Source organism: Salvelinus sp. IW2-2015, linkage group LG4q.1:29 (genome assembly GCF_002910315.2).
Source record: "Salvelinus sp. IW2-2015 linkage group LG4q.1:29, ASM291031v2, whole genome shotgun sequence".
NCBI classification, from domain to species: domain Eukaryota; kingdom Metazoa; phylum Chordata; class Actinopteri; order Salmoniformes; family Salmonidae; genus Salvelinus; species Salvelinus sp. IW2-2015.
The window spans coordinates 75,334,881-75,355,897 of NC_036842.1; the positions used below are offsets into that span (position 1 = coordinate 75,334,881).

The 21,017-nt window shown below is 43.2% G+C and overlaps 2 protein-coding genes across 2 annotated transcripts in view; both read left to right on the forward strand.

The window, feature by feature from the left end:
• The window catches only part of c2cd5 (C2 calcium dependent domain containing 5), a 68,872-nt gene extending 62,975 nt beyond the window's left edge, over positions 1–5,897 (forward strand). Inside the window, 1 exon segment of the mRNA XM_023985690.2 lies at positions 4,427–5,897. Within this exon segment, the coding sequence (XP_023841458.1) occupies positions 4,427–4,552 (126 nt within the window). The 3' untranslated portion in view covers positions 4,553–5,897.
• A 776-nt stretch (positions 5,898–6,673) lies between these two features.
• lmf2a (lipase maturation factor 2a) lies at positions 6,674–20,948 on the forward strand. The gene is made up of 15 exons (XM_023985688.2): positions 6,674–7,033; positions 13,261–13,377; positions 13,474–13,610; positions 13,710–13,738; positions 14,088–14,281; positions 14,533–14,711; positions 14,833–14,974; positions 15,091–15,216; positions 15,291–15,396; positions 15,534–15,630; positions 15,937–16,119; positions 16,291–16,459; positions 16,602–16,713; positions 17,127–17,235; positions 20,030–20,948. The coding sequence occupies exons 1-15, from the start codon at positions 6,940–6,942 to the stop codon at positions 20,471–20,473; spliced, it is 2,238 nt and encodes a 745-aa protein (XP_023841456.1). The 5' UTR covers positions 6,674–6,939; the 3' UTR covers positions 20,474–20,948.
• Positions 20,949–21,017: the final 69 nt, after the last annotated feature.

Here is a 21,017-nt window from a genome sequence, read left to right on the forward strand (position 1 = left end):
TGCTGCCCGCCACCTGCCCGCCTGTCCAACATCACTACTCTGGACGGCTCTGACTTAGAATATGTGGACAACTACAAATACCTAGGTGTCTGGTTAGACTGTAAACTCTCCTTCCAGACTCACATCAAACATCTCCAATCCAAAGTTAAATCTAGAATTGGCTTCCTATTCCGCAACAAAGCATCCTTCACTCATGCTGCCAAACATACCCTTGTAAAACTGACTATCCTACCAATCCTCGACTTCGGTGATGCCATTTACAAAATAGCCTCCAATACCCTACTCAATAAATTGGATGCAGTCTACACAGTGCCATCCGTTGTTCACCAAAGCCCCATATACTACCCACCACTGCGACCTGTACACTTCCGTTGGCTGGCCCTCGCTTCATACTCGTCGCCAAACCCACTGGCTCCAGGTCATCTACAAGACCCTGCTAGGTAAAGTCCCCCTTATCTCAGCTCGCTGGTCACCATAGCAGCACCCACTGTAGCACGCGCCCCAGCAGGTATATCTCTCTGGTCACCCCCAAAACCAATTCTTCCTTTGGCCGCCTCTCCTTCCAGTTCTCTGCTGCCAATGACTGGAACGAACTACAAAAATCTCTGAAACTGGAAACACTTATCTCCCTCACTAGCTTTTAGCACCAGCTGTCAGAGCAGCTCATAGATTACTGCACCTGTACATAGCCCATCTATAATTTAGCCCAAACAACTACCTCTTTCCCTACTGTATTTATTTATTTATTTATTTAGCTCCTTTGCACCCCATTATTTCTATCTCTACTTTGCACGTTCTTCCACTGCAAATCAACCATTCCAATGTTTTACTTGCTATATTGTATTTACTGTGCCACCATGGCCTTTTTTTGCCTTTACCTCCCTTATGTCACCTCACTTGCTCACATTGTATATAGACTTATTTTTCTACTGTATTATTGACTGTGTGTTGTTTTACTCCATGTGTAACTCTGTGTTGTTGTATGTGTCGAACTGCTTTGCTTTATCTTGGCTAGGTCGCAATTGTAAATGAGAACGTGCTCTCAACTTGCCTACCTGGTTAAATAAAGGTGAAATAAAATAAAAATTAAACAGGTATGACCATGGTAGCAATTCGAAGAGTACACATTGAAGGTTATGGGTAAATGACCAGACTCCAAACATTACATTGTTGATTTGATGTGCTTTTTTATATTACTGTACTTTTCACAGCATTGTCAATAACGAAATCTGAAATACTCTGGATTTATTCAGTAACAATAAGAATATTAATTGAAATGTTGGGTTAGGTGCAAGATAAGAAAACAAGATTACAAGGGTTTGAGTGAGAGGTTGTCTTGAAGTGGCCACACACCTCTCCAAACTGTAGACAGTTACTAAGTCATTTCAATGCACTTTTATGACACAAGGAAAGAGTCTTCAACTATAAGGGTGCTTTTTTTTTAGCTCTCTTTAGCACACTTGTAGTTTTTTGTTTGGAACACAGCACTGCGTCCTCACCATCACACAATTTTGATGTTTATGCAATCCCAAAATGTTCTGTTATAATGACAATCTGGGTCAGGTGGGCATCATTTGATATCTTATTCTATTGCCAACATGGCTAGCTAAGTTATAAAATATGATCTCACAGTGTTAGGCTTTCAAAAGGCACTTCAGACAAACAGATTGTAATTTTAGTGAGCATAGTATGGAGTCATGAGTGCATTCAAGTGCGTGTTCCACGGCAAATTTCTCCACAATATAAACAAACATAGGTTCATTCTGTTCAGGACAACCCAGGGTATAAAGCATGTTTCCTTGTAATTGGATCAAACATAACAATCACAAACGTTGATTCTGTAAATTAAATGAGTTTCAAAAAGGAAATGTGAGGTGCATGGGTGTGTGGTTAGCTTGCATGACATCATGGTGGTATTTATTATATTCCTCAACATCTCATCTTTTAGAACAAATCAACTCCTCTCGATTTACAGCATGTCCCTCACTCAGAGAACAGATGTGCAAAAGTAGCCCAGTTAGCAGGAGGGATGGGGAGCATGTTGTTTCACGTGATGCTCAAGTTTATAACGGCTGTCAGTCAAAACTCAACAGTGCTGTGAAGTGGATAACTGGAGCTCTGACGTCATGTATATCATGTTACCGTACAGCCACTGTGTTCCAATTTAGGCGCTTATCAATAACAAAACCTGACATTTTCAACCCGTGTACGGGATGACGGGCTGTGAGTGGAAAGGGCTACAGACCCTCATGTCTGTCTTCTCGTTCTATCTCGCCTCTCTCTCTCTCTGTTCTGGATTGTGCCTAGGGCTGTTGCGGTGTCTGTATTACTGCCACACCGGCGGTCACGAATCATGAAGGCAAGCTCTGATGCTGCTGATGGTCATTAGTAGCCTACCAAACTTGCTAACTGCCTGGTACTCAGCACGCCCCATATACTACCCACCACTGCCACCTGTACGCTCTCGTTGGCTGGCCCTCGCTTCATACTCGTTGCCAAACCCACTGGCTCCAGGTCATCTACAAGACCCTGCTAGGTAAAGTCCCCCCTTATCTCAGCTCGCTGGTCACCATAGCAGCACCCACCTGTAGCACGCGCCCCAGCAGGTATATCTCTCTGGTCACCCCCAAAACCAATTCTTCCTTTGGCCGCCTCTCCTTCCAGTTCTCTGCTGCCAATGACTGGAACGAACTACAAAAATCTCTGAAACTGGAAACACTTATCTCCCTCACTAGCTTTTAGCACCAGCTGTCAGAGCAGCTCATAGATTACTGCACCTGTACATAGCCCATCTATAATTTAGCCCAAACAACTACCTCTTTCCCTACTGTATTTATTTATTTATTTATTTAGCTCCTTTGCACCCCATTATTTCTATCTCTACTTTGCACGTTCTTCCACTGCAAATCAACCATTCCAATGTTTTACTTGCTATATTGTATTTACTGTGCCACCATGGCCTTTTTTTGCCTTTACCTCCCTTATGTCACCTCACTTGCTCACATTGTATATAGACTTATTTTTCTACTGTATTATTGACTGTGTGTTTGTTTTACTCCATGTGTAACTCTGTGTTGTTGTATGTGTCGAACTGCTTTGCTTTATCTTGGCTAGGTCGCAATTGTAAATGAGAACGTGCTCTCAACTTGCCTACCTGGTTAAATAAAGGTGAAATAAAATAAAAATTAAACAGGTATGACCATGGTAGCAATTCGAAGAGTACACATTGAAGGTTATGGGTAAATGACCAGACTCCAAACATTACACTGTTGATTTGATGTGCTTTTTATATTTACTGTACTTTTCACAGCATTTGTCAATAACGAAATCTGAAAATACTCTGGATTTATTCAGTAACAATAAGAATATTAATTGAAATGTTGGGTTAGGTGCAAGATAAGAAAACAAGATTACAAGGGTTTGAGTGAGAGGTTGTCTTGAAGTGGCCACACACCTCTCCAAACTGTAGACAGTTACTAAGTCATTTCAATGCACTTTTATGACACAAGGAAAGAGTCTTCAACTATAAGGTGCTTTTTTTTTAGCTCTCTTTAGCACACTTGTAGTTTTTTGTTTGGAACACAGCACTGCGTCCTCACCATCACACAATTTTGATGTTTATGCAATCCCAAAATGTTCTGTTATAAATGACAATCTGGGTCAGGTGGGCATCATTTGATATCTTATTCTATTGCCAACATGGCTAGCTAAGTTATAAAATATGATCTCACAGTGTTAGGCTTTCAAAAGGCACTTCAGACAAACAGATTGTAATTTTAGTGAGCATAGTATGGAGTCATGAGTGCATTCAAGTGCGTGTTCCACGGCAAATTTTCTCCACAATATAACAAACATAGGTTCATTCTGTTCAGGACAACCCAGGGTATAAAGCATGTTTTCCTTGTAATTGGATCAAACATAACAATCACAAACGTTGATTCTGTAAATTAAATGAGTTTTCAAAAAGGAAATGTGAGGTGCATGGGTGTGTGGTTAGCTTGCATGACATCAGTGGTATTTATTATATTCCTCAACATCTCATCTTTTAGAACAAATCAACTCCTCTCGATTTACAGCATGTCCCTCACTCAGAGAACAGATGTGCAAAAGTAGCCCAGTTAGCAGGAGGGATGGGGAGCATGTTGTTTCACGTGATGCTCAAGTTTATAACGGCTGTCAGTCAAAACTCATACAGTGCTGTGAAGTGGATAACTGGAGCTCTGACGTCATGTATATCATGTTACCGTACAGCCACTGTGTTCCAATTTAGGCGCTTATCAATAACAAAACCTGACATTTTCAACCCGTGTACGGGATGACGGGCTGTGAGTGGAAAGGGCTACAGACCCTCATGTCTGTCTTCTCGTTCTATCTCGCCCTTCTCTCTCTCTCTTTCCCATTTCTCTCTCTCTCTGTCTCTCTCCAGGCTCAGTGTCTGATTAATGTTAGTGGTGATGCTGTCATCTTTGTCAGAGAATCAGACCAGGAGGCCATACCCCCTCTGATTACGAGCGGACAGACCAGCACCACTGGGGCTGATGGGACCACATGACACTCACTCACGCACACACACACACACACACACACACACACACACACACACACACACACACACACACACACACACTTGAGTCTAGCCATCCAAATAATTGTGATTTATGTCTGCCATAAACAGACTAGTTGATGGAGAAATTGTCTCTTAATTGTCCATTAAGGCACTCTACATAAGCCATTTAAAGGCATTATGTCATGTCTGTCTGTTGGTGATATAATAGACATTCCAATACATGGTGAAGTTTTAGGCAGCTAAAAGACTGATTGCTCTCCATCCAGTCACTAGCCGGCCATTCTAAAGTGTACAGGGTAGTCATTAGTAGACAGCCATGAGTACCATACTCAGTACAGCAGGGTTTCCCAATAGGCAGCCCGTGGGCCAAATTCGACCCGTGTGGTTTTATTTTGCCCACTCAAGATTTCGGCGCAAAAAAACATGGTTTTATATCATTTTTGTTCTTTGACATAAGACTGTAAAATCACCAGGAAATTAGCTCAAAGTGATTTTAATTTAGGAAATCTGTTTCCAAGTATTCCCACGCATAGGTATAGGCATATGTGATCGTATCCCAATTTAATCAAGGTGTGAAATTATTCTGTTTTTGTGAAATACTATATCTGTTTGGGATTCTTGCGGTCAATTTGCAGGGTACTAATTATTTATAACTATTTTTCGGATCCCCGACCATCTGCTCAAGGAAATGTAGGCCCACGACTTTGGGGATTGGCCCACGGATTGGCCCACGAATTGGGGACCCCTGCAGTACAGGGTAGCCACTACTGAAGATGGCCATGGTAGAGAGAACTAAATTGAGTTTAATTGTGTCACTGTATGACAATGTTTTTGGCAAACATTCACACAAACATACACCCACCCCGTGGACAGCCTCCTGTCACACTCCTGGCTGTCCTGACTGCGGCCTCAACGGTGTCCATACTACTGAACTCTCCTGTTTTTAACAATCATGTAAATGCTGGGAAATAAACTTATTGCGATGACCTCTTTTTGTTCATAGTCTGGGTGCCACGATAACTTTTATTTGTGTAAATGTACTCTAAAATCTGATTTTAGTATTTTTATAAAGTAAGAGTATATTAGTGGTGTCTAATTTTGCATGTCTAATGAAGTCCTTGAAGTTTGATTCATTGTGTAAGAAGTAAGAGATGCATTCTACTGTTAATGAATACAACCTGTTTCTCTTTCTCTGTAAGACTTGAATGTAAATACATATAGAGTGTGTTGCTTAGTGTCTAGCAGCATGTATCTACTATTGCCATGACTGTCAGCTTGTTGCCTGAGATAAACAGTACTGCACAATAAACTGAACTACAGTGAAAAACAGCCCGCCAATGTCTGGTCCTGTCTCTCGGTGCCTATCAATTATCTCCTGTTATAAATGGTTTTTACTGAAAGCATTTTCATGTCAAAGCAGATAAGATTGTTTTGAAACTGATTATGTACATGACAAGGAAAGATCAAGTTACACAGAGGTGCGTTCAGTTCGCTTAAACGTTTGATACGTTGCAGAACGGTGTGTACTGAGCGACACGTTTCCCCAAAACGTATTGAACAGACTTTGACGTACGTTTGGTGGGTGAAGCTTGAAGTGGCCATGCTGACACGGTTCCCCAACCCCTCCGGTCCTCACTATCTGGGCAAGTGGCAAAGTAATAAACCCTGCCTATTTATCTAATTACATTTTAATATTGGCCCTAACCTTAAACACACTGCGAACCTAATGATTAACCCTAAATTATAACCAAACAATTTTCTGTTGTCGATATAGATAATGTTGACTACGCTGCGTCCACATTTAGTGGGAACCAACGATGTATATAAACCCTGGATTGCTAGTTGCTATGGATTGGGCAATGAGAGACGTTGAAGTCACTGGATCAGCCATATTGGCACTCCCGGTAGAAGCAGTCCTTCAATTAAATCTTTCAAGGACAGAATTACACGTATTTGTTGGTGTAGTGGGGACAGTAACATTAGAGCTTTCAAAAATGTATACTTTGAGAAAAATGTTTTTATATGTTTAGCTCACATAATGTCATGTGTAAGTATACTAAGGTGTCTGTAATAGAAAAAATGCATTTCTATAGCTTCCAAAATATTCTTTTGAATGGCGGAAGTGCCAAGATCAGATGGAAGTGCAGTTGCTTCAAAACAGCACTCCCGGGAAGTCTAGTGTATATAAACATAATTGGTGGGAACCCATGCCCACGCCTTTACCCCAATATCAACATTTTGATCCACCGATAGGGACTTGTCTCCAGGTTATGTGAAAATCCCACACCGACTTCCCGTTCCACTACAGTAGACTACTGTCGCGTTCTGCAGAAACAGATAGAGATCCCAGGAAGGGCCTCCACACAGCAGACATGGGCTACATTACTCTGCCACGCCGCCTGTTCCTTTGGTGCATGGCTCTCATCTACATGGTAGCCTTCGTCTCCCTCTACCTGCAGATACCAGGTGAGATATCTAGTTAGCTGACCCATTTAGCTAGCTAGGATAGCTTCTTGACAGTTATGAGTGTTATGGTATGCTAGCAGCTGTTAGCCAGCTAGCTAGCCTCCTATAGCATTGTACTTGACTTTGAAGTCAAACATATTTCAAGTTTCATTGCTTTTTTGCATTGGGAACGTGTTCCCCTGTAGCTAGCTAGCTAAGCAACTTGTTACTCTGTTGCTAGTTAGTTTAGCTAAGTATTTTTAGCCAGATAACGGTAGACACTAATTCTATTTTATTATACTTAGCCCGACTTCTTTCTGTCTCTAGACACGGGCCACATATCTTTTAAGTAATTTTTTACTTAAAAAATTACTTTCCTGACCAAGGAAAACTTAGTTTTATATTGGATATTCGATATTCTCCATAATAGTTATTGAACCAAGCTTGCCATGACTATGACGATGGTATACTCTGAATCAGGGGATAAAAAAAAAAGAAGTGAAATCCGAAATCGTATTATGATCTTAAATAGCTCTTACACCAAGTGTTCCATGACTAAAATTATATATTCTGAATTGGAGGTGGATGGACAAAAATCCACGTTTTTTCTGGATGACTATGGAAATGATATATTCTGAATCTGGGGAAAATGGACAAAAATCTCCCCAAAACTGTGTGTAATTAAATCATTGAGTGGAACACATTCTATTTCAGTGACAGCAATATGGGAAGGAAGGGGAGAGGTTGTTCTTAGATTTAAGGAGTAATGGTGTTAAAAAGCTTAAATTAACTGCTGATATAATCTTTAGGGGATGTACTATTTAATTATTTATTTTTTGAGAATTAGTAGGATTTACACCTTCCCTGTCTCTGGTCCACGCTTGAGTCAAATTGGTGGCGGTAATCCACCTTAAAGTTTGTTTCCAACCTTAATATAACATCCACAGAAGAGGAAGAATCAATTTTGCCTGTATCCCCCGGCGATTACACGTAGACCGCATGAGAGGAATGTACCCTACGACGAGAGGCATAGACATTTCGTGAGGTAGCTCTACCAGCTTGAAAGTTGKAGTAGTAATTAGCATTCTTGAAAGTATGCAGTTTGAAAGCATAAACAAAACTGCTGAAATTTCCAAAAATAATTAAGCTGTGGATTTTCTCCATCCTCCCCTGATTCTGAATATATAATTTTCATAGTCATGGCACGCTTTCTGTAAGAGCTATTGAAGATTTAAATTCCAAATCTTATTATAAAAACAAAAAGTTTGTCAACAACACTTCAAATTAGTGGATTTGTCTATTTTAGCCACTCCTGTTGCTGACAGGTGTGTAAAATCGAGCACACAGCCATTCAATCTCCATAGACAAACATTGGCAGTAGACTGTGGCACAGTCATAGGAGCTCCCCCGGTCAACTGTAAGTGCTGTTATTGTGGAGTGGAAACGTCTAGGAGCAACAACTGCTCAGCCGCGAAGTGGTAGGCCACACAAGCTCACAGAACGAGACCGCCGAGTGCTGAAGCACGTAGCGTATAAAAATTGTCTGTCTTCTGTTGCAACACTCGCTACCGAGTTTCAAACTGCCCCTGGAAGAAACGTCAGCACGAGAACTGTTTGTCGGGAGCTTCATGAAATGGGTTTCCGTGGCTGAGCAGCACAAGTCTAAGATCACCATGCGCAATGGCAAGCGTTGGCTAGAGTGGCGTAAAGCTCGCCGCCATTGGACTCTGGAGCAGTGGAAACACGTTCTCTGGAGTGATGAATCACGCTTCACCATCTGGCAGTCGAATCTGGGATTGGCGGATGCCAGGGGAACGCTACCTGCTTAAATGTATTGTGCCAACTGTAAAGTTCGATGGCGGACGAATAGTGGTCTGAGGCTATTTTTCATGGTTCGGGCTAGGCCTTTAGTGAAGGGAAATCTTAATGCTACAGCTAGGGTTGCACATTTTGGGGAATATTCAGAGGTGGAAACTCTTTCCATGGAAATAACGGGAATATATGGGAATTAACGGAAATATATGCAAATTAATTTTAATACCATTTAAATGTAGTTTTTTTTGTGTTGGATATATTTACCATATCATATGGAGACATAATTGCAAATGATTAAATCCTTCCAATAGAGAGAGAGAAAAAAATATTTAGTTACGAATTGAACTTTAATTAAATGAGTTGACGCTTCACATTAGAGGTCGACTGGCCGAATGGCCGATTTTCAAGTTTTCATAACAATCAGAAATCGGTATTTTTGTGCGTCGATTAAAAAAAATATCTATATTTTTTTACACCTTTATTTAATCTTTATTTAACTATGCAAGTCAGTTAAGAACACATTCTTATTTTCAACAACAGATTTTTAACCTTGTCAGCTCGGGGGATCCAATCTTGCAACCTTACATTTAACTAGTCCAATGCTCTAACACCTGATGACATTGCACTCCACGAGGAGCCTGCCTGTTACGCGAATGCTGTAAGCTAAGGTAAATTGCTACCTAGCATTAAACTTATCTTATAAAAAAACAATCAATCAATGACTGTCATTGCTCCAATGTGTACTTAACCATAAACATCAATGCCTTTCTTAAAATCAATACACAAGTATATATTTTTAAACCTGTATATTTAGCTAAAAGAAATCCAGGTAAGCAGGCAATATTAACCAGGTGAAATTGTCATTTCTCTTGCGTTCATTGCACGCAGAGTCAGGGTATATGCAACAGTTTGGGCCGCCTGGCTCTTTGCGAACTAATTTGCCAGAATTTTACGTAATTATGACATAACATTGAAGGTTGTGCAATGTAACAGGAATATTTAGACAGGAATATCATGGATGCCACCCGTTAGATAAAATACAGAACGGAATCAACGTTTTGTTTTCGAGGTGATAGTTTCCGGATTAGTCAAAGGTATATGGTTTAGAGAGAAATAGTCGACTCGTTATAATTCCTGTAATAACTTGCGGCTGAACTTGAAAGGGCTTCCTTCGTTATTTTACCGTTCATGTCTTCCATAGAGAATGTCTTGATCTACTTCAAATAAGGTCTGTGTTTCGCGGAGGAGCAGACTGACAGGGGACCATGCAGACAAGCTCTGCTTTCTGCACTACAACCCAAAACTTCTTAACTGGGAATATTGAAGACTCATGAAAGCTGGTGGTTCGTTTTAACATATGTTCTCATGTTATTTGAGACTAAATTGATTTTATTTATGTATTATATTAAGTTAAAATAAGTGTTCATTGTTCATTCAGTATTGTTGCAATTGTCATTATTACAAAAATGTGTGTGTGTGTATGAGATATATATATGTATGTATATATATATATATTATTTTTTATATAGATTTTCTTAATCGGCCGATTAATCGGTATCGACTTTTTTGTCCTCCAATAATCGGTATCGGCGTTGAAAAATCATAATCGGTCGACCTCTACTTCACATGGGATGATTTCACTGAACAACAAAAGAAAGGGAATATTGAATGAACCCCAATGATCCATCGCATCTCCCAAAAACGTTTTCATCTATAAAATGATAGTCTAGAAACTAAAGCTTTGGTTGTCTTCTTCTCAGGCTTCCATGTCTCCTCCCTGTACCTCCTCAATGTCCACCTCTTGAACATCAGACTTGGAGGCCTCATCTTCACTGTCACTTTCCAACCTTGTTTAGGATGGCTCGTTGTCAGGCTCAAATAGCCTCAAATTTGCCCGGATTGACACCAATTTTCAACCCCTGTATTGGTCAGCCTGTTGCGTACTTTGGTGTGTGTGTTCCCAAAAAGGACCAGAGGCGGCTGATGTTGGTAGGATTTGGAGGATGATGGAGGCAACAGGGGAAAGAGCCTCAGTCCCTTCCACCAGGTGGCTGATGAGATATGTTGGCACGACTGCCATATTGCATCTCCATCCCAAAGCCCTTGCTTAGAAGTGTACTTCACCAGACTGCCAAGAACCTTGCCCTCATCCAGGCCAAGGTGGCGAGACACGGTAGTGATGACACCATAGGCCTTGTTGATCTCTGCACCAGACAGGATGCTCTTGCCAGCGTACTTGGGGTTCTAAATGTACGCTGTGGCGTGTATGGGCTTCAGGCAGAAGTCTTCATGCTTTTTGATGTATTTCAGAACTGCATTTTCCTCTGCTTGGAGCAGCAGTGAAGTGGGCATTGCAGTACGGATTTTTTCTCTTACATATGCAAGCAGAGTCTGAACATCAGACAGGATGGCATTGTCTCCTTCAATCCATGCAATGGCTACTGCTTTAGGTTTCAGGAGTTTCAGGCTGCTTACCTCTCTCCCAAAATAAATCACCAAGGAGGATCCTCTTGATGTGGCTGTCCATATCGGCAGACTGTGATATGGCCATTTCTTGGAGAGACTCCTTCCCCTCCAGGAGACTGTCAAACATGATGACAACACCACCCCAGCGGGTGTTGCCGGACAGCTTCAATGTGGTGCTCTTATTCTTCTCACTTTGCTTGGTGAGGTAGATTGCTGCTATAACTTGATGACCCTTCACATGCCTAACCATTTCCTTGGCTCTCTTGTAGAGTGTATCCATTGTTTTCAGTGGCATGATGTCCTTGAGGAGCAGATTCAATGCATGATGGGTGTGATGTGAGGGCAGGGCCCCTCCACTTTAGACCAAGCAGCGTTCATGTTCGCAGCATTGTCTGTCACCAGTGCAAATAGCTTCTGTGGTCCAAGTCATTGATGACTGCCTTCAGCTCATCTGCAAAGTCGAGACCAGTGTGTCTGTTGACCCTTGTGTCTGTGCGCTAGTAGAATACTGGTTGAGGGGTGGAGATTATGTAGTTAATTATTCCTTGCCCACGAACATTCGACCACCCATCAGAGATGATTGCAATACATTCTGCTTTCTCTATGATTTGCTTGACCTTCACTTGAACTCTGAATTCTGCATCCAGCAAATGAGTAGATAAAGCATGTCTGGTTGGAGGCGTGTATGCTGGGCGAAGAACATGCAGAAATCTCTTTTGATTTGGCACAGTATTTGCAAATGTACACAGCTTTTCCTCCCAATTAGCTGCAGTGAAATGTCTCCACACATCAGATAGTGCCCGTGGCATTTTCCTGTAAAGATTAGTAAAAAAATTGTAAAAAAAACAATACAATTCCATGTACAGATAAATAGTTAAGCAGTTACATTAAACAACTCCTTTGTAATAAGTTTTAAAAAGAAACATGTATGGAAACAGGTGAATGAACACTCCTCAGTTAGCAGGCTCAAGCAAGCTAAAACCCACATGGTAGCCAAAACTAACTAGCAGAAATTAACAAGTTAGAAATGATTTAAACACACTTTGCTGTAGGCTACTATTTACTAGATAACAAAATATCATGTCACAAAATATATTCACCCCTCCCAGTATTGTAATCAAAACTTACCAGAAAGCCTGTTGTCCTTGGCTCAGACAGTAGCAGTGTGGACTCAATAGCATCTCATTAGTGTGCAAGATCTTGAGAATAAGCTGTACATGTGATGGAAGAATGCACTGTGCATGCAGAGGGTTGCAATTCCATTGAATTGGGGATAGTTTAACCAAAATATTACACAAAAAAGGTTCACTGTTATAAGCTAACTTTTAGCTTGGAAGATGAAAAATTTGAAAATTTCCAGAAAGTTTCCTAGCCTTTGCAACCCTAGCTACAGCATAAAATTACATTCTAGACAATTCTGTGCTTCCAACTTTGTGGCAACAGTTTAGGAAGGGCCCTTTCCTTTTTCAGCATGACAATGCTCCTGTGCACAAAGCAAGGTCCGTGCAAAAATGGTTTGTCAAGATCGGTGTGTTTGATGGGGTTAAGCCTTGATCTCAACCCCATTGAACACCTTTGGGATGAATTGGAGCGCTGACTGCAAGCCAGGCCTGATCGCCCAACAGCAATGCCCGACCTCACTAATGCTCTTGTGGCTGAATTGAAGCAAGTCCCCGCAGCAATGTTACAATATCTAGTGGAAAGCCTTCCCAGAAGAGTGGTGGCTGTTATAGCAGCAAAGGGGGGACGAGCATACTTTTGGCCATGTAGTGTACTATCTTCATAGTCATGGTATACTTGGTTCAATAGCTATTGAGGAGAGGGAACCAAATGTCCAATATAATACAAATGTTATCTAGGTGTTCGGTTAGGCTAGATGGGGTTTTCCTCCTATGGAACTACATCCTAAAGTAAACCTCCAGTACAAGTTACTTCTTCTCCCTGTTGACAAGGTGTGTGTTTTCCAGGCCTGTATGGAAATGATGGCCTGTTACCAGCACGGTGGCAACTGCGGTACAGTGGTAAGGCTCTCTGGGAGCAGCTCCTCTCCTCTCCCACCTTACTGTGGCTCGCGCCACGTCTGGGTGAGTTCCTAAACAACATTTTAGCAATGTGTTGTGACTAACTGATCATTTGAATCATAAATCGAATAGATTCTAACAGTGTAAACTGTATTCTAGGTCTTGACACCCAGACTGCCATGGAGCTGCTCTGCCTGCTGGGGGCAGCACTGAGCCTGGCTGCTACAGTACTGGAATCACTCAGAGACAGCTTGGTGTTTCTATTTCTCTGGATCATGTACCTGTCAATGTACCAGGTCAGTTATACCACACACACACACACACACACATACACACTGCTGTAGCGGGAGCCAGTATACAGTACGCCTGATCTCTGACTCTGCCTGTTGTTCCAGGTGGGACAGGTCTTCCTCTACTTCCAGTGGTGAGTTGTGTGTGTTTGCCACACCCAGAGAGTGAATGCCACCCTGAGGTTGCATGTTAATTAACACCCCAGTACTGCTGTTAGCGTGTGTATGAGACTGAGTAGTCTTGGCAGTCAGCTGATGTGTATGTGTGGTTGGTGCTCCTACTGCTGTGCAACTGCATCTGTCAGGTGCCAGATTATAAACACTATAACACATTGATAACAACATCACCATAGTAGCATCATGATGAAAACACTACAACATTAGCCCTGTCTGGGCATGCTCAGTCTCTGGGTCCTAACACTCTCTCCACCTTGCTCATTCTCCCTCCCCTTCTCCTTTCCCTTTCTCTGTGACTGCATCCAGGGACTCTCTTCTCCTGGAGACTGGGTTCCTCTGTGTGCTCATCGCCCCGGTGACGTCTTTGCGGGGGTGGCGAGTGGGCAGGGAGCACGACCCTGTGACCTTCTGGTTGGTCCGTTGGCTCCTGTTCAGACTGATGTTCGCCTCCGGAGTCGTCAAACTCACCTCCCGCTGCCCTACCTGGTGGGGCCTCACAGGTAGCTGTGTGTGTGTGTTGCATAATTGCTGAAGCAGGTTACCTAACTCATCAGACGTTACTGCCGCTCAGACTGCTGTTTCTGAGCGTCTTTCTCTCCCCCTGATGTACCACAGAGACCCAGTGTATCACACCGTCTCTGGCCTGTGCGTGCGTAACATGTATATCTCTCTCTAGCCCTAACATATCATTGAGGCCCAGTGTAGCTACTGTTGATGTGTGCCTCTAACATGTGGTGGTGTGTGTCTCTAGCGCTGACATATCACTACGAGACCCAGTGTATCCCTACACCCTTGGCCTGGTTTGCCCACCAGCTGCCCGTCTGGTGGCATAAGCTGTCTGTGGTAGCCACCTTCGCCATTGAGATCGCTGCTCCATTCCTCTTCCTCAGCCCTCTACGTCGACTTCGCCTCGGGGCCTTCTACATGCAGGTCAGATTAACTCTGTGTATGTTGTAGCATTTTGTCATCAACAGTTTGGGGACTTGGTCTGTCTCCCCCATCTGGCGGTTAGGTGAAGTGCAGTGTTTTCTGTCACCCCTGTGGTATTTAGGTGGTACTGCAGGTGCTGATCATCCTGTCTGGAAACTATAACTTCTTCAACCTCCTGACTCTGACAATGTGTCTGTCTCTGCTGGACGACGAGCATATATACTTCTGGCTACGCAAGAAATACACTCCTAACCCTAACCAAGGTACACACACTCCGACACATACACACTGTGTAGGTAACTTGCATTGAGGACAGTCAGTCAGTTACTGGAGGCAGGATGTGACATGTACTCCCTGGTTCTGTCTCTGCTCCAATCAGGTTCCTTGTTGTGGTGGGCAGGGTTTGTGGTGGAGATTGCAGTCTGGGCTCTAATTGGCTTCGGAATGGTCACATGGTTTGACCTGCAGATCAACTGGGACAAGGGGACTGTCTCCTCCAGGACAGGTGTGTGTGCGTGTCAGATATCAGCTGTAGTAGATAATCATTGTTTTGACTCTTATTGCTGGTTATCTCCTCAGTGTTTACCTTCCACCAGTTTAACCAGTTCCTGAAGACTGTCACCTTCCCCTCGGTCTGGCTGGGAGTACTGTCTCTCACCTGGGAACTAGTCTCTTCCATGTTCAGGTAACACACACACACACCTCTCTGGGAAAGTGGTATGTTCTGTGTGTTGTCTTGGTGTGTGTAGTGTTTCTTCAGGAGGCTTTGGGATACTGCTGTGTGTGTGTGTGTATTTACATGTGTGTCTGTGTGTTCTGTAGGTGTGCGTGTGTGGAAGGGTTCTTCAAGAGGTTTTTGGGTACAGTCCAGTGGACAGTGTTTGGTGCTGCTGCTGTCTCTATGTTTGCCATCAGTCTGGTGAGTAGAACACTCTAGAACATTGGTTCCCAACCCTTTTCGTTTACTGTTCCAACTGAATTTAGCTCTGCCTGGAGTATCCCTGAAGTACCCCTTCATGTGTGACTCATCTCGTGAGTCTTCTGAAGTACTCCCTATGAATAGGCCAAGTACCCCCAGGGTTCTTAGTACCCCTGGTTGGGAACCACTGATCTAGAGTAATGGTACCTGCTCTCAGGTAAGGCATGTCATACTTTGTGTGTTCCAGCATGTTCTTGTTCACCTTTATAGAGTATGATTCTAACAGCAGTGTGTGTGTTTGTCCAGGTCCCATTCACCTTCATAGAGTATGACAGTAACGCCAGTGTGTGGCCGGGGGTGCGTCAGGGTTATGATGCGGTCAGTCGTTACCAGCTGGTCAACTCCTACGGCCTGTTCAGACGCATGACTGGGGTGGGGGGGCGGCCCGAGGTGGTCATTGAGGGATCCATGGATAAAGTCACCTGGACGGTAGGGGTGTGTTTGTGTGGGAGAGGTGTATATGGAGAGGTGTATTTTTTGCCCGTTTGTAATGTTTCTGTAATCTGTTTTAAAGCGGAAGTTAACCAAGGCATCTTTTTCCCCCATCCAACTTTAATTGTCTCCATTGTCCTACCCTCTCTCTCCTCCTCCCTCCTCTAGGAGATAGAATTTATGTATAAGCCAGGGAACCTCAGTGCCCCTCCCTCGGTCATCACCCCTCATCAACCACGGCTGGACTGGCAGATGTGGTTTGTAGCCCTGGGAACACATACGCACTCTCCCTGGTTCACCAGCCTAATGTACAGACTGCTGCAGGGCAAGAGGGACGGTAGGGTGTACACACTTCTTCTTTTTGAGGTTAATGGCAGTGCATTACTGCCAATACAGCCACATTAACACAAACTGTATTGTATTTACTGTATTGTAAAATATCTTAACGTTTGCCCCTCACTCTCTCTCTCTCTCTCCAGTGATTGAGCTCATCCAGTCAGATGTGTCTCAGTACCCGTTCCACCAGCAGCCTCCCACGTACCTCAGAGCTCACCGCTACAAATACTGGTTCACTAAAACACTAGCTGATGGGTTAGTACATACTCACTCTCACACACATACACACAGAGAACTGATGGGTTAGTACATACTCACTCTCACACACATACAACGCACAGAAACTGATGGGTTAGTACATACTCACTCTCACACACATACACACAGAGAACTGATGGGTAGTACATACTCACTCTCACACACATACACACAGAGAACTGATGGGTTAGTACATACTCACTCTCACACACATACACACAGAGAACTGATGGGTTAGTACATACTCACTCTCACACACATACACACAGAGAACTGATGGGTGATGAGGTAGTTGATTCATGTTGCGCAGCAATAATCTGAATGTCGACATCTTTGAGGAAATGCAGAAATCATCAGTTAACATGCGCGAGTCAGTGTCACAGCTGACATATTTTATGTGTGTGTTGTAGGTCGTATCCTCAGCGCTGGTGGAGGAGGGTGTACATAGAGGAGTTCTATCCCACAGTGTATCTGGGCGACACCTTCCTGGAGAGCATGCTTAGCCAGCATGGACTCAAGGTACAGTGAATTTGGAAAGTATTCAGACCCCTTTACTTTTTCCACATTTTGTTACGTTACAGCTAGTGATGACATTTTTGGCCGATAACGATATCTGATATTTTCCTTGCCAAAAAAAACTATACCGATATTTCAAATTTTAGCGGCCTTTTAAGCATTTAAGTACAGTTAAATAGTTTAAACACACTGACCACAAGGTTATTTGGTTGGAATTTACGTATGTCCCCATTACCAGTAAAAATCAAAACCTATTTCTTTCAATTACTTGCTGTTTTGTTAATTTGTTCAGTCTCAACCAGAATTTCATCATACATGTCAAGCAGTGAAGTTAAAGCTCTGTCTTTCCATGCGTGGCATTTTCCTCGGTGCGCACTGTCACTGTCCGTTTCCATCCTGTCCAGCTGTCTGTAACATTTCACGTAAACCCTCTTTCTTGTCTGCATCGAAGTAGCGGTCCTTGTACCTAGCATCAAGCATGGTGGCGACACAGTAGAGGCTCAGAGAGAATGCCACCGAATCGCTTGTTCAGTCTCTAGTAGAGTACTTTTCCAAGTTAACCCGACGGTCTGTGTTGGCATTTTTGTTGAGCAGGCGTTTCAATGCCATGACAGGGTATCACATCAGCTGCAGACACAGTTAAGCTTATTTCTCCAGTCAGTTGTTCGAATGGAGCTTGGAGTGTTCATGTTTCAAACATGTTCTCAAATGTCATTGAAATAGCAGCAGCGTTATGAGAACCAGCACATTCTTGAGCATGCAATACGGCTTTCCTCAGTATCGAAATCCTTGTCGTCCCTCTGTGCTGTCAGACTCAGCATGCTCATGGGGCTGACATCACTGGTCCAAATGTCAGTCGTGAAGCTAATAGCAAGTAGCTCATGGGTGTGTTTCAACAATACTGTGTAACTCCGATAGGGCAACATCTGAAAAATAGCACCTACTTGGTAGTGTGTACCGGTGCTCGACCAGTCGGCGAAAGCCAACATCATCCACAACAGAGAACGGTTGATTGTCAAGGGCCATGAATTCCATTATCTTGCCGATAATGGGTTTTTCCTTTGAGTTGTCTCGCTGAAATTGTCTTACTCTTTCAAATGACTGATGGACTTGTTGACTGCCTCGATCCACACAGCAGACATTTTGGTCTAGATTAGGAATAAAAGTGTTGCACGTGTAGCGGATTGTAGTGTTGCATATCATCTACCTACGTTATATAGGTATGCACGTCAGCTTTGACATCGGTTTTGCACACCGGTGTTAAACTAGACATTGGGCCGATGTTGGCATTTTTAGCTAATATCGGCCGATTCCGATATGTTTACCGATATATTGTGCATCCCTAGTTACAGGGCTAAAACTGTTTTTTGGAAATGTTTTGCACATTTTATTAAAATACAAATCACATTTTACATAAGTATTCAGACCCTTTACTCAGTACTTTGTTGAAGCACCGTTGGCAGCGATTACAGCCTTTAGTCTTCTTGGGTATGACGCTACAAGTTTGGCACACCTGTATTTGGGGAGTTTCTCCCCTCTCTGCAGATCCTTTCAAGCTCTGTCAGGTTGAATGGGGAGTGTCGCTGCACAGCTATTTTCAGGTCTCTCCAGAAATGTAAGATCGTGTTCAAGTCCGGGCTCTGGCTGAGCTATTCAAGGACGTTCAGAGACTTGTCCCGAAGCCACTCCTGCATTGGCTTGGCTATGTGCTTAGGGTCATTGTCCTGTTGGAAGGTGAACCTTTGCCCCAGTCTGAGGTCCTGAGCACTCCGGTGCAGGTTTTCAACAAGGATATCTCTGTACTTTGCTCTGTTCATCTTTCCCTCGATACTGACTAGTCTCCCAGTCCCTGCCGCCGAAAACCATCCCCACAGCATGATGCTGCCACCACCATGCTTCACCGTAGGGATGGTGCCAGGTTTCCTTCAGACGTAATGCTTGGCATTCAGGCCAAATAGTTCAATCTTGGTTTTATCAGACCAGAAAATCTTGTGGCAAACTCCAAGCAGACTGTCATGTGCCTTTCGTCTGGCAACTTTACCATAAAGGCTTGATTGGTGGAGTGCTGCAGAGATGGTTGTCCTTCTGGAAGGTTCTCCCATCTTTGTCAGAGTGACCATCGGGTTCTTGGTCACCTCCCTGACCAAGGCTCTTCTCCCTTGATTGCCCAGTTTGGCCAGGCGGCCAGCTCTAGGAAGAGTCTTGGTAGTTCCAAACTTCTTCCATTTAAGAATGATGGAGGCCACGATGTTCTAGGGGACCATCAATGCTGCAGAAATGTTTTGGTACCCTTGCCCAGATCTGTGCCTCGACACAATCCTGTCTCGGAGCTCTACGGACAATTCCTTTGACCTCATGGCTTGGTTTTTGCTCTGACATGCACTGTCAACTGTGGCACATTTTATATAGACAGTTCTGTACCTTTCCAAATTATCCAATCAATTGAATTTTCCACCGGTGGACTCCAATCAAGTTGTAGAAACATCTTAAGGGTGATCAATGGAAACAGGAGGCACCGGAGCACATTTTTTTAATCTCATAGCAAAGAGTCTGAATACTTTTATAAATAAATTGTTTCAGTTTTTATTCTCTAAAAACCTGTTTTCGCTTTGTCATTATGGGGTATTGTGTGTAGATTGAGGATTTTTATTTATTTAATCCATTTTTGAATAAACGTAACAAAATGTGCAAAAAGTCAATACTTTACGAATGCACTAACTAACTACCCGTAGTTCTCAGCAAGCACTAAGTGTGTGAGTCCTGTATGTCCTTGTGTCTGACCCGTGTGTGTGTGTAGGATAAGTCCCTCCCTCGGCGTGTGTCTGAGGCAGCTGTGCCCCAGGTGGTGAAGTGGGTGCGCTCTCAGGTGAGGGGTGTGTCTGCCCCCCTGCTGCTCTGGAGCCTCCTCTTCTGCAGTGTCACCCTCTGTCTGCTCCGGGGACTGCAGCTGGAAATTACACTCAAGACCAAACCTACTGCAGCCAAGGCTGAACCAAAACCAAAACCCACAGCTACACCCCACCAGCCTGATGTTAAGGAGGCCAATTCCAACGACAAAGATGGTCTAGGACAAAGACAGGAGGAGGAGGAGGAGCGGGAGGAGGTTGATGCAGAAGAGGATGATGCAAAAGAGGATGAGCGAAGGGGGGAAGACGAGGAGAGTGAAAGAGAAGAGAACGATGTAAGAGATGAAGTGGAAGAAGAAGAGGATGGAGAAGAGGAGGAGGGGAGTGTTGACTGACTGTCTCAAGAAATAGTTTCCTCCTGACCCCTGAACATGGGATTTGGTAGCCCTCCCTTCCACTAACTCTCTGTGTCCTAGTGCTCAGGAGAAAGCTGCCCATCTTGACTACCTGTCTGCCTTTCCCTAACAATAACTTTCTCACCAAAGAATTTCGTTGATGGTTTATTCTACATTTGACAATCATTTTATTTGAAATGAATAGACAAAGTTTTCCAATTATCTATAGTATTATTACAATCAAGAGAAAATAACTTTTTTTGTCAGTGTCCTTGTAATTGTACATGTTTACGTGTGTGTTAAAGGGTGTTTGGTTTGCCACTGTGGTCCTTTGCTTTGCTACCAGATATAATGTACTGAATCACCAATTCTGCACTTTCCCGCCAGGCGTCTTTCCACGTTTGAAAAAACATCACATCCATGAATGGAAAATGTTAATGTTTTTGTATCATTTATAATAAAGATAGGAAATGTATCCATTTGGTTCTTCATTATTAGACAAATTCAAAATGATCTGACAGAGAATTGTAAACCATATGAATTG

Excerpts from the sequence above, each read along its gene's own strand:
- lmf2a (XM_023985688.2), top strand. The coding sequence starts at position 6,940 with ATGGGCTACATTACTCTGCCACGCCGCCTGTTCCTTTGGTGCATGGCT. Across the intron at positions 14,712-14,832 it reads TCGGGGCCTTCTACATGCAG|GTGGTACTGCAGGTGCTGAT; the intron begins GTCAGATTAACT and ends TGTGGTATTTAG. Across the intron at positions 16,120-16,290 it reads TGGATAAAGTCACCTGGACG|GAGATAGAATTTATGTATAA; the intron begins GTAGGGGTGTGT and ends TCCCTCCTCTAG.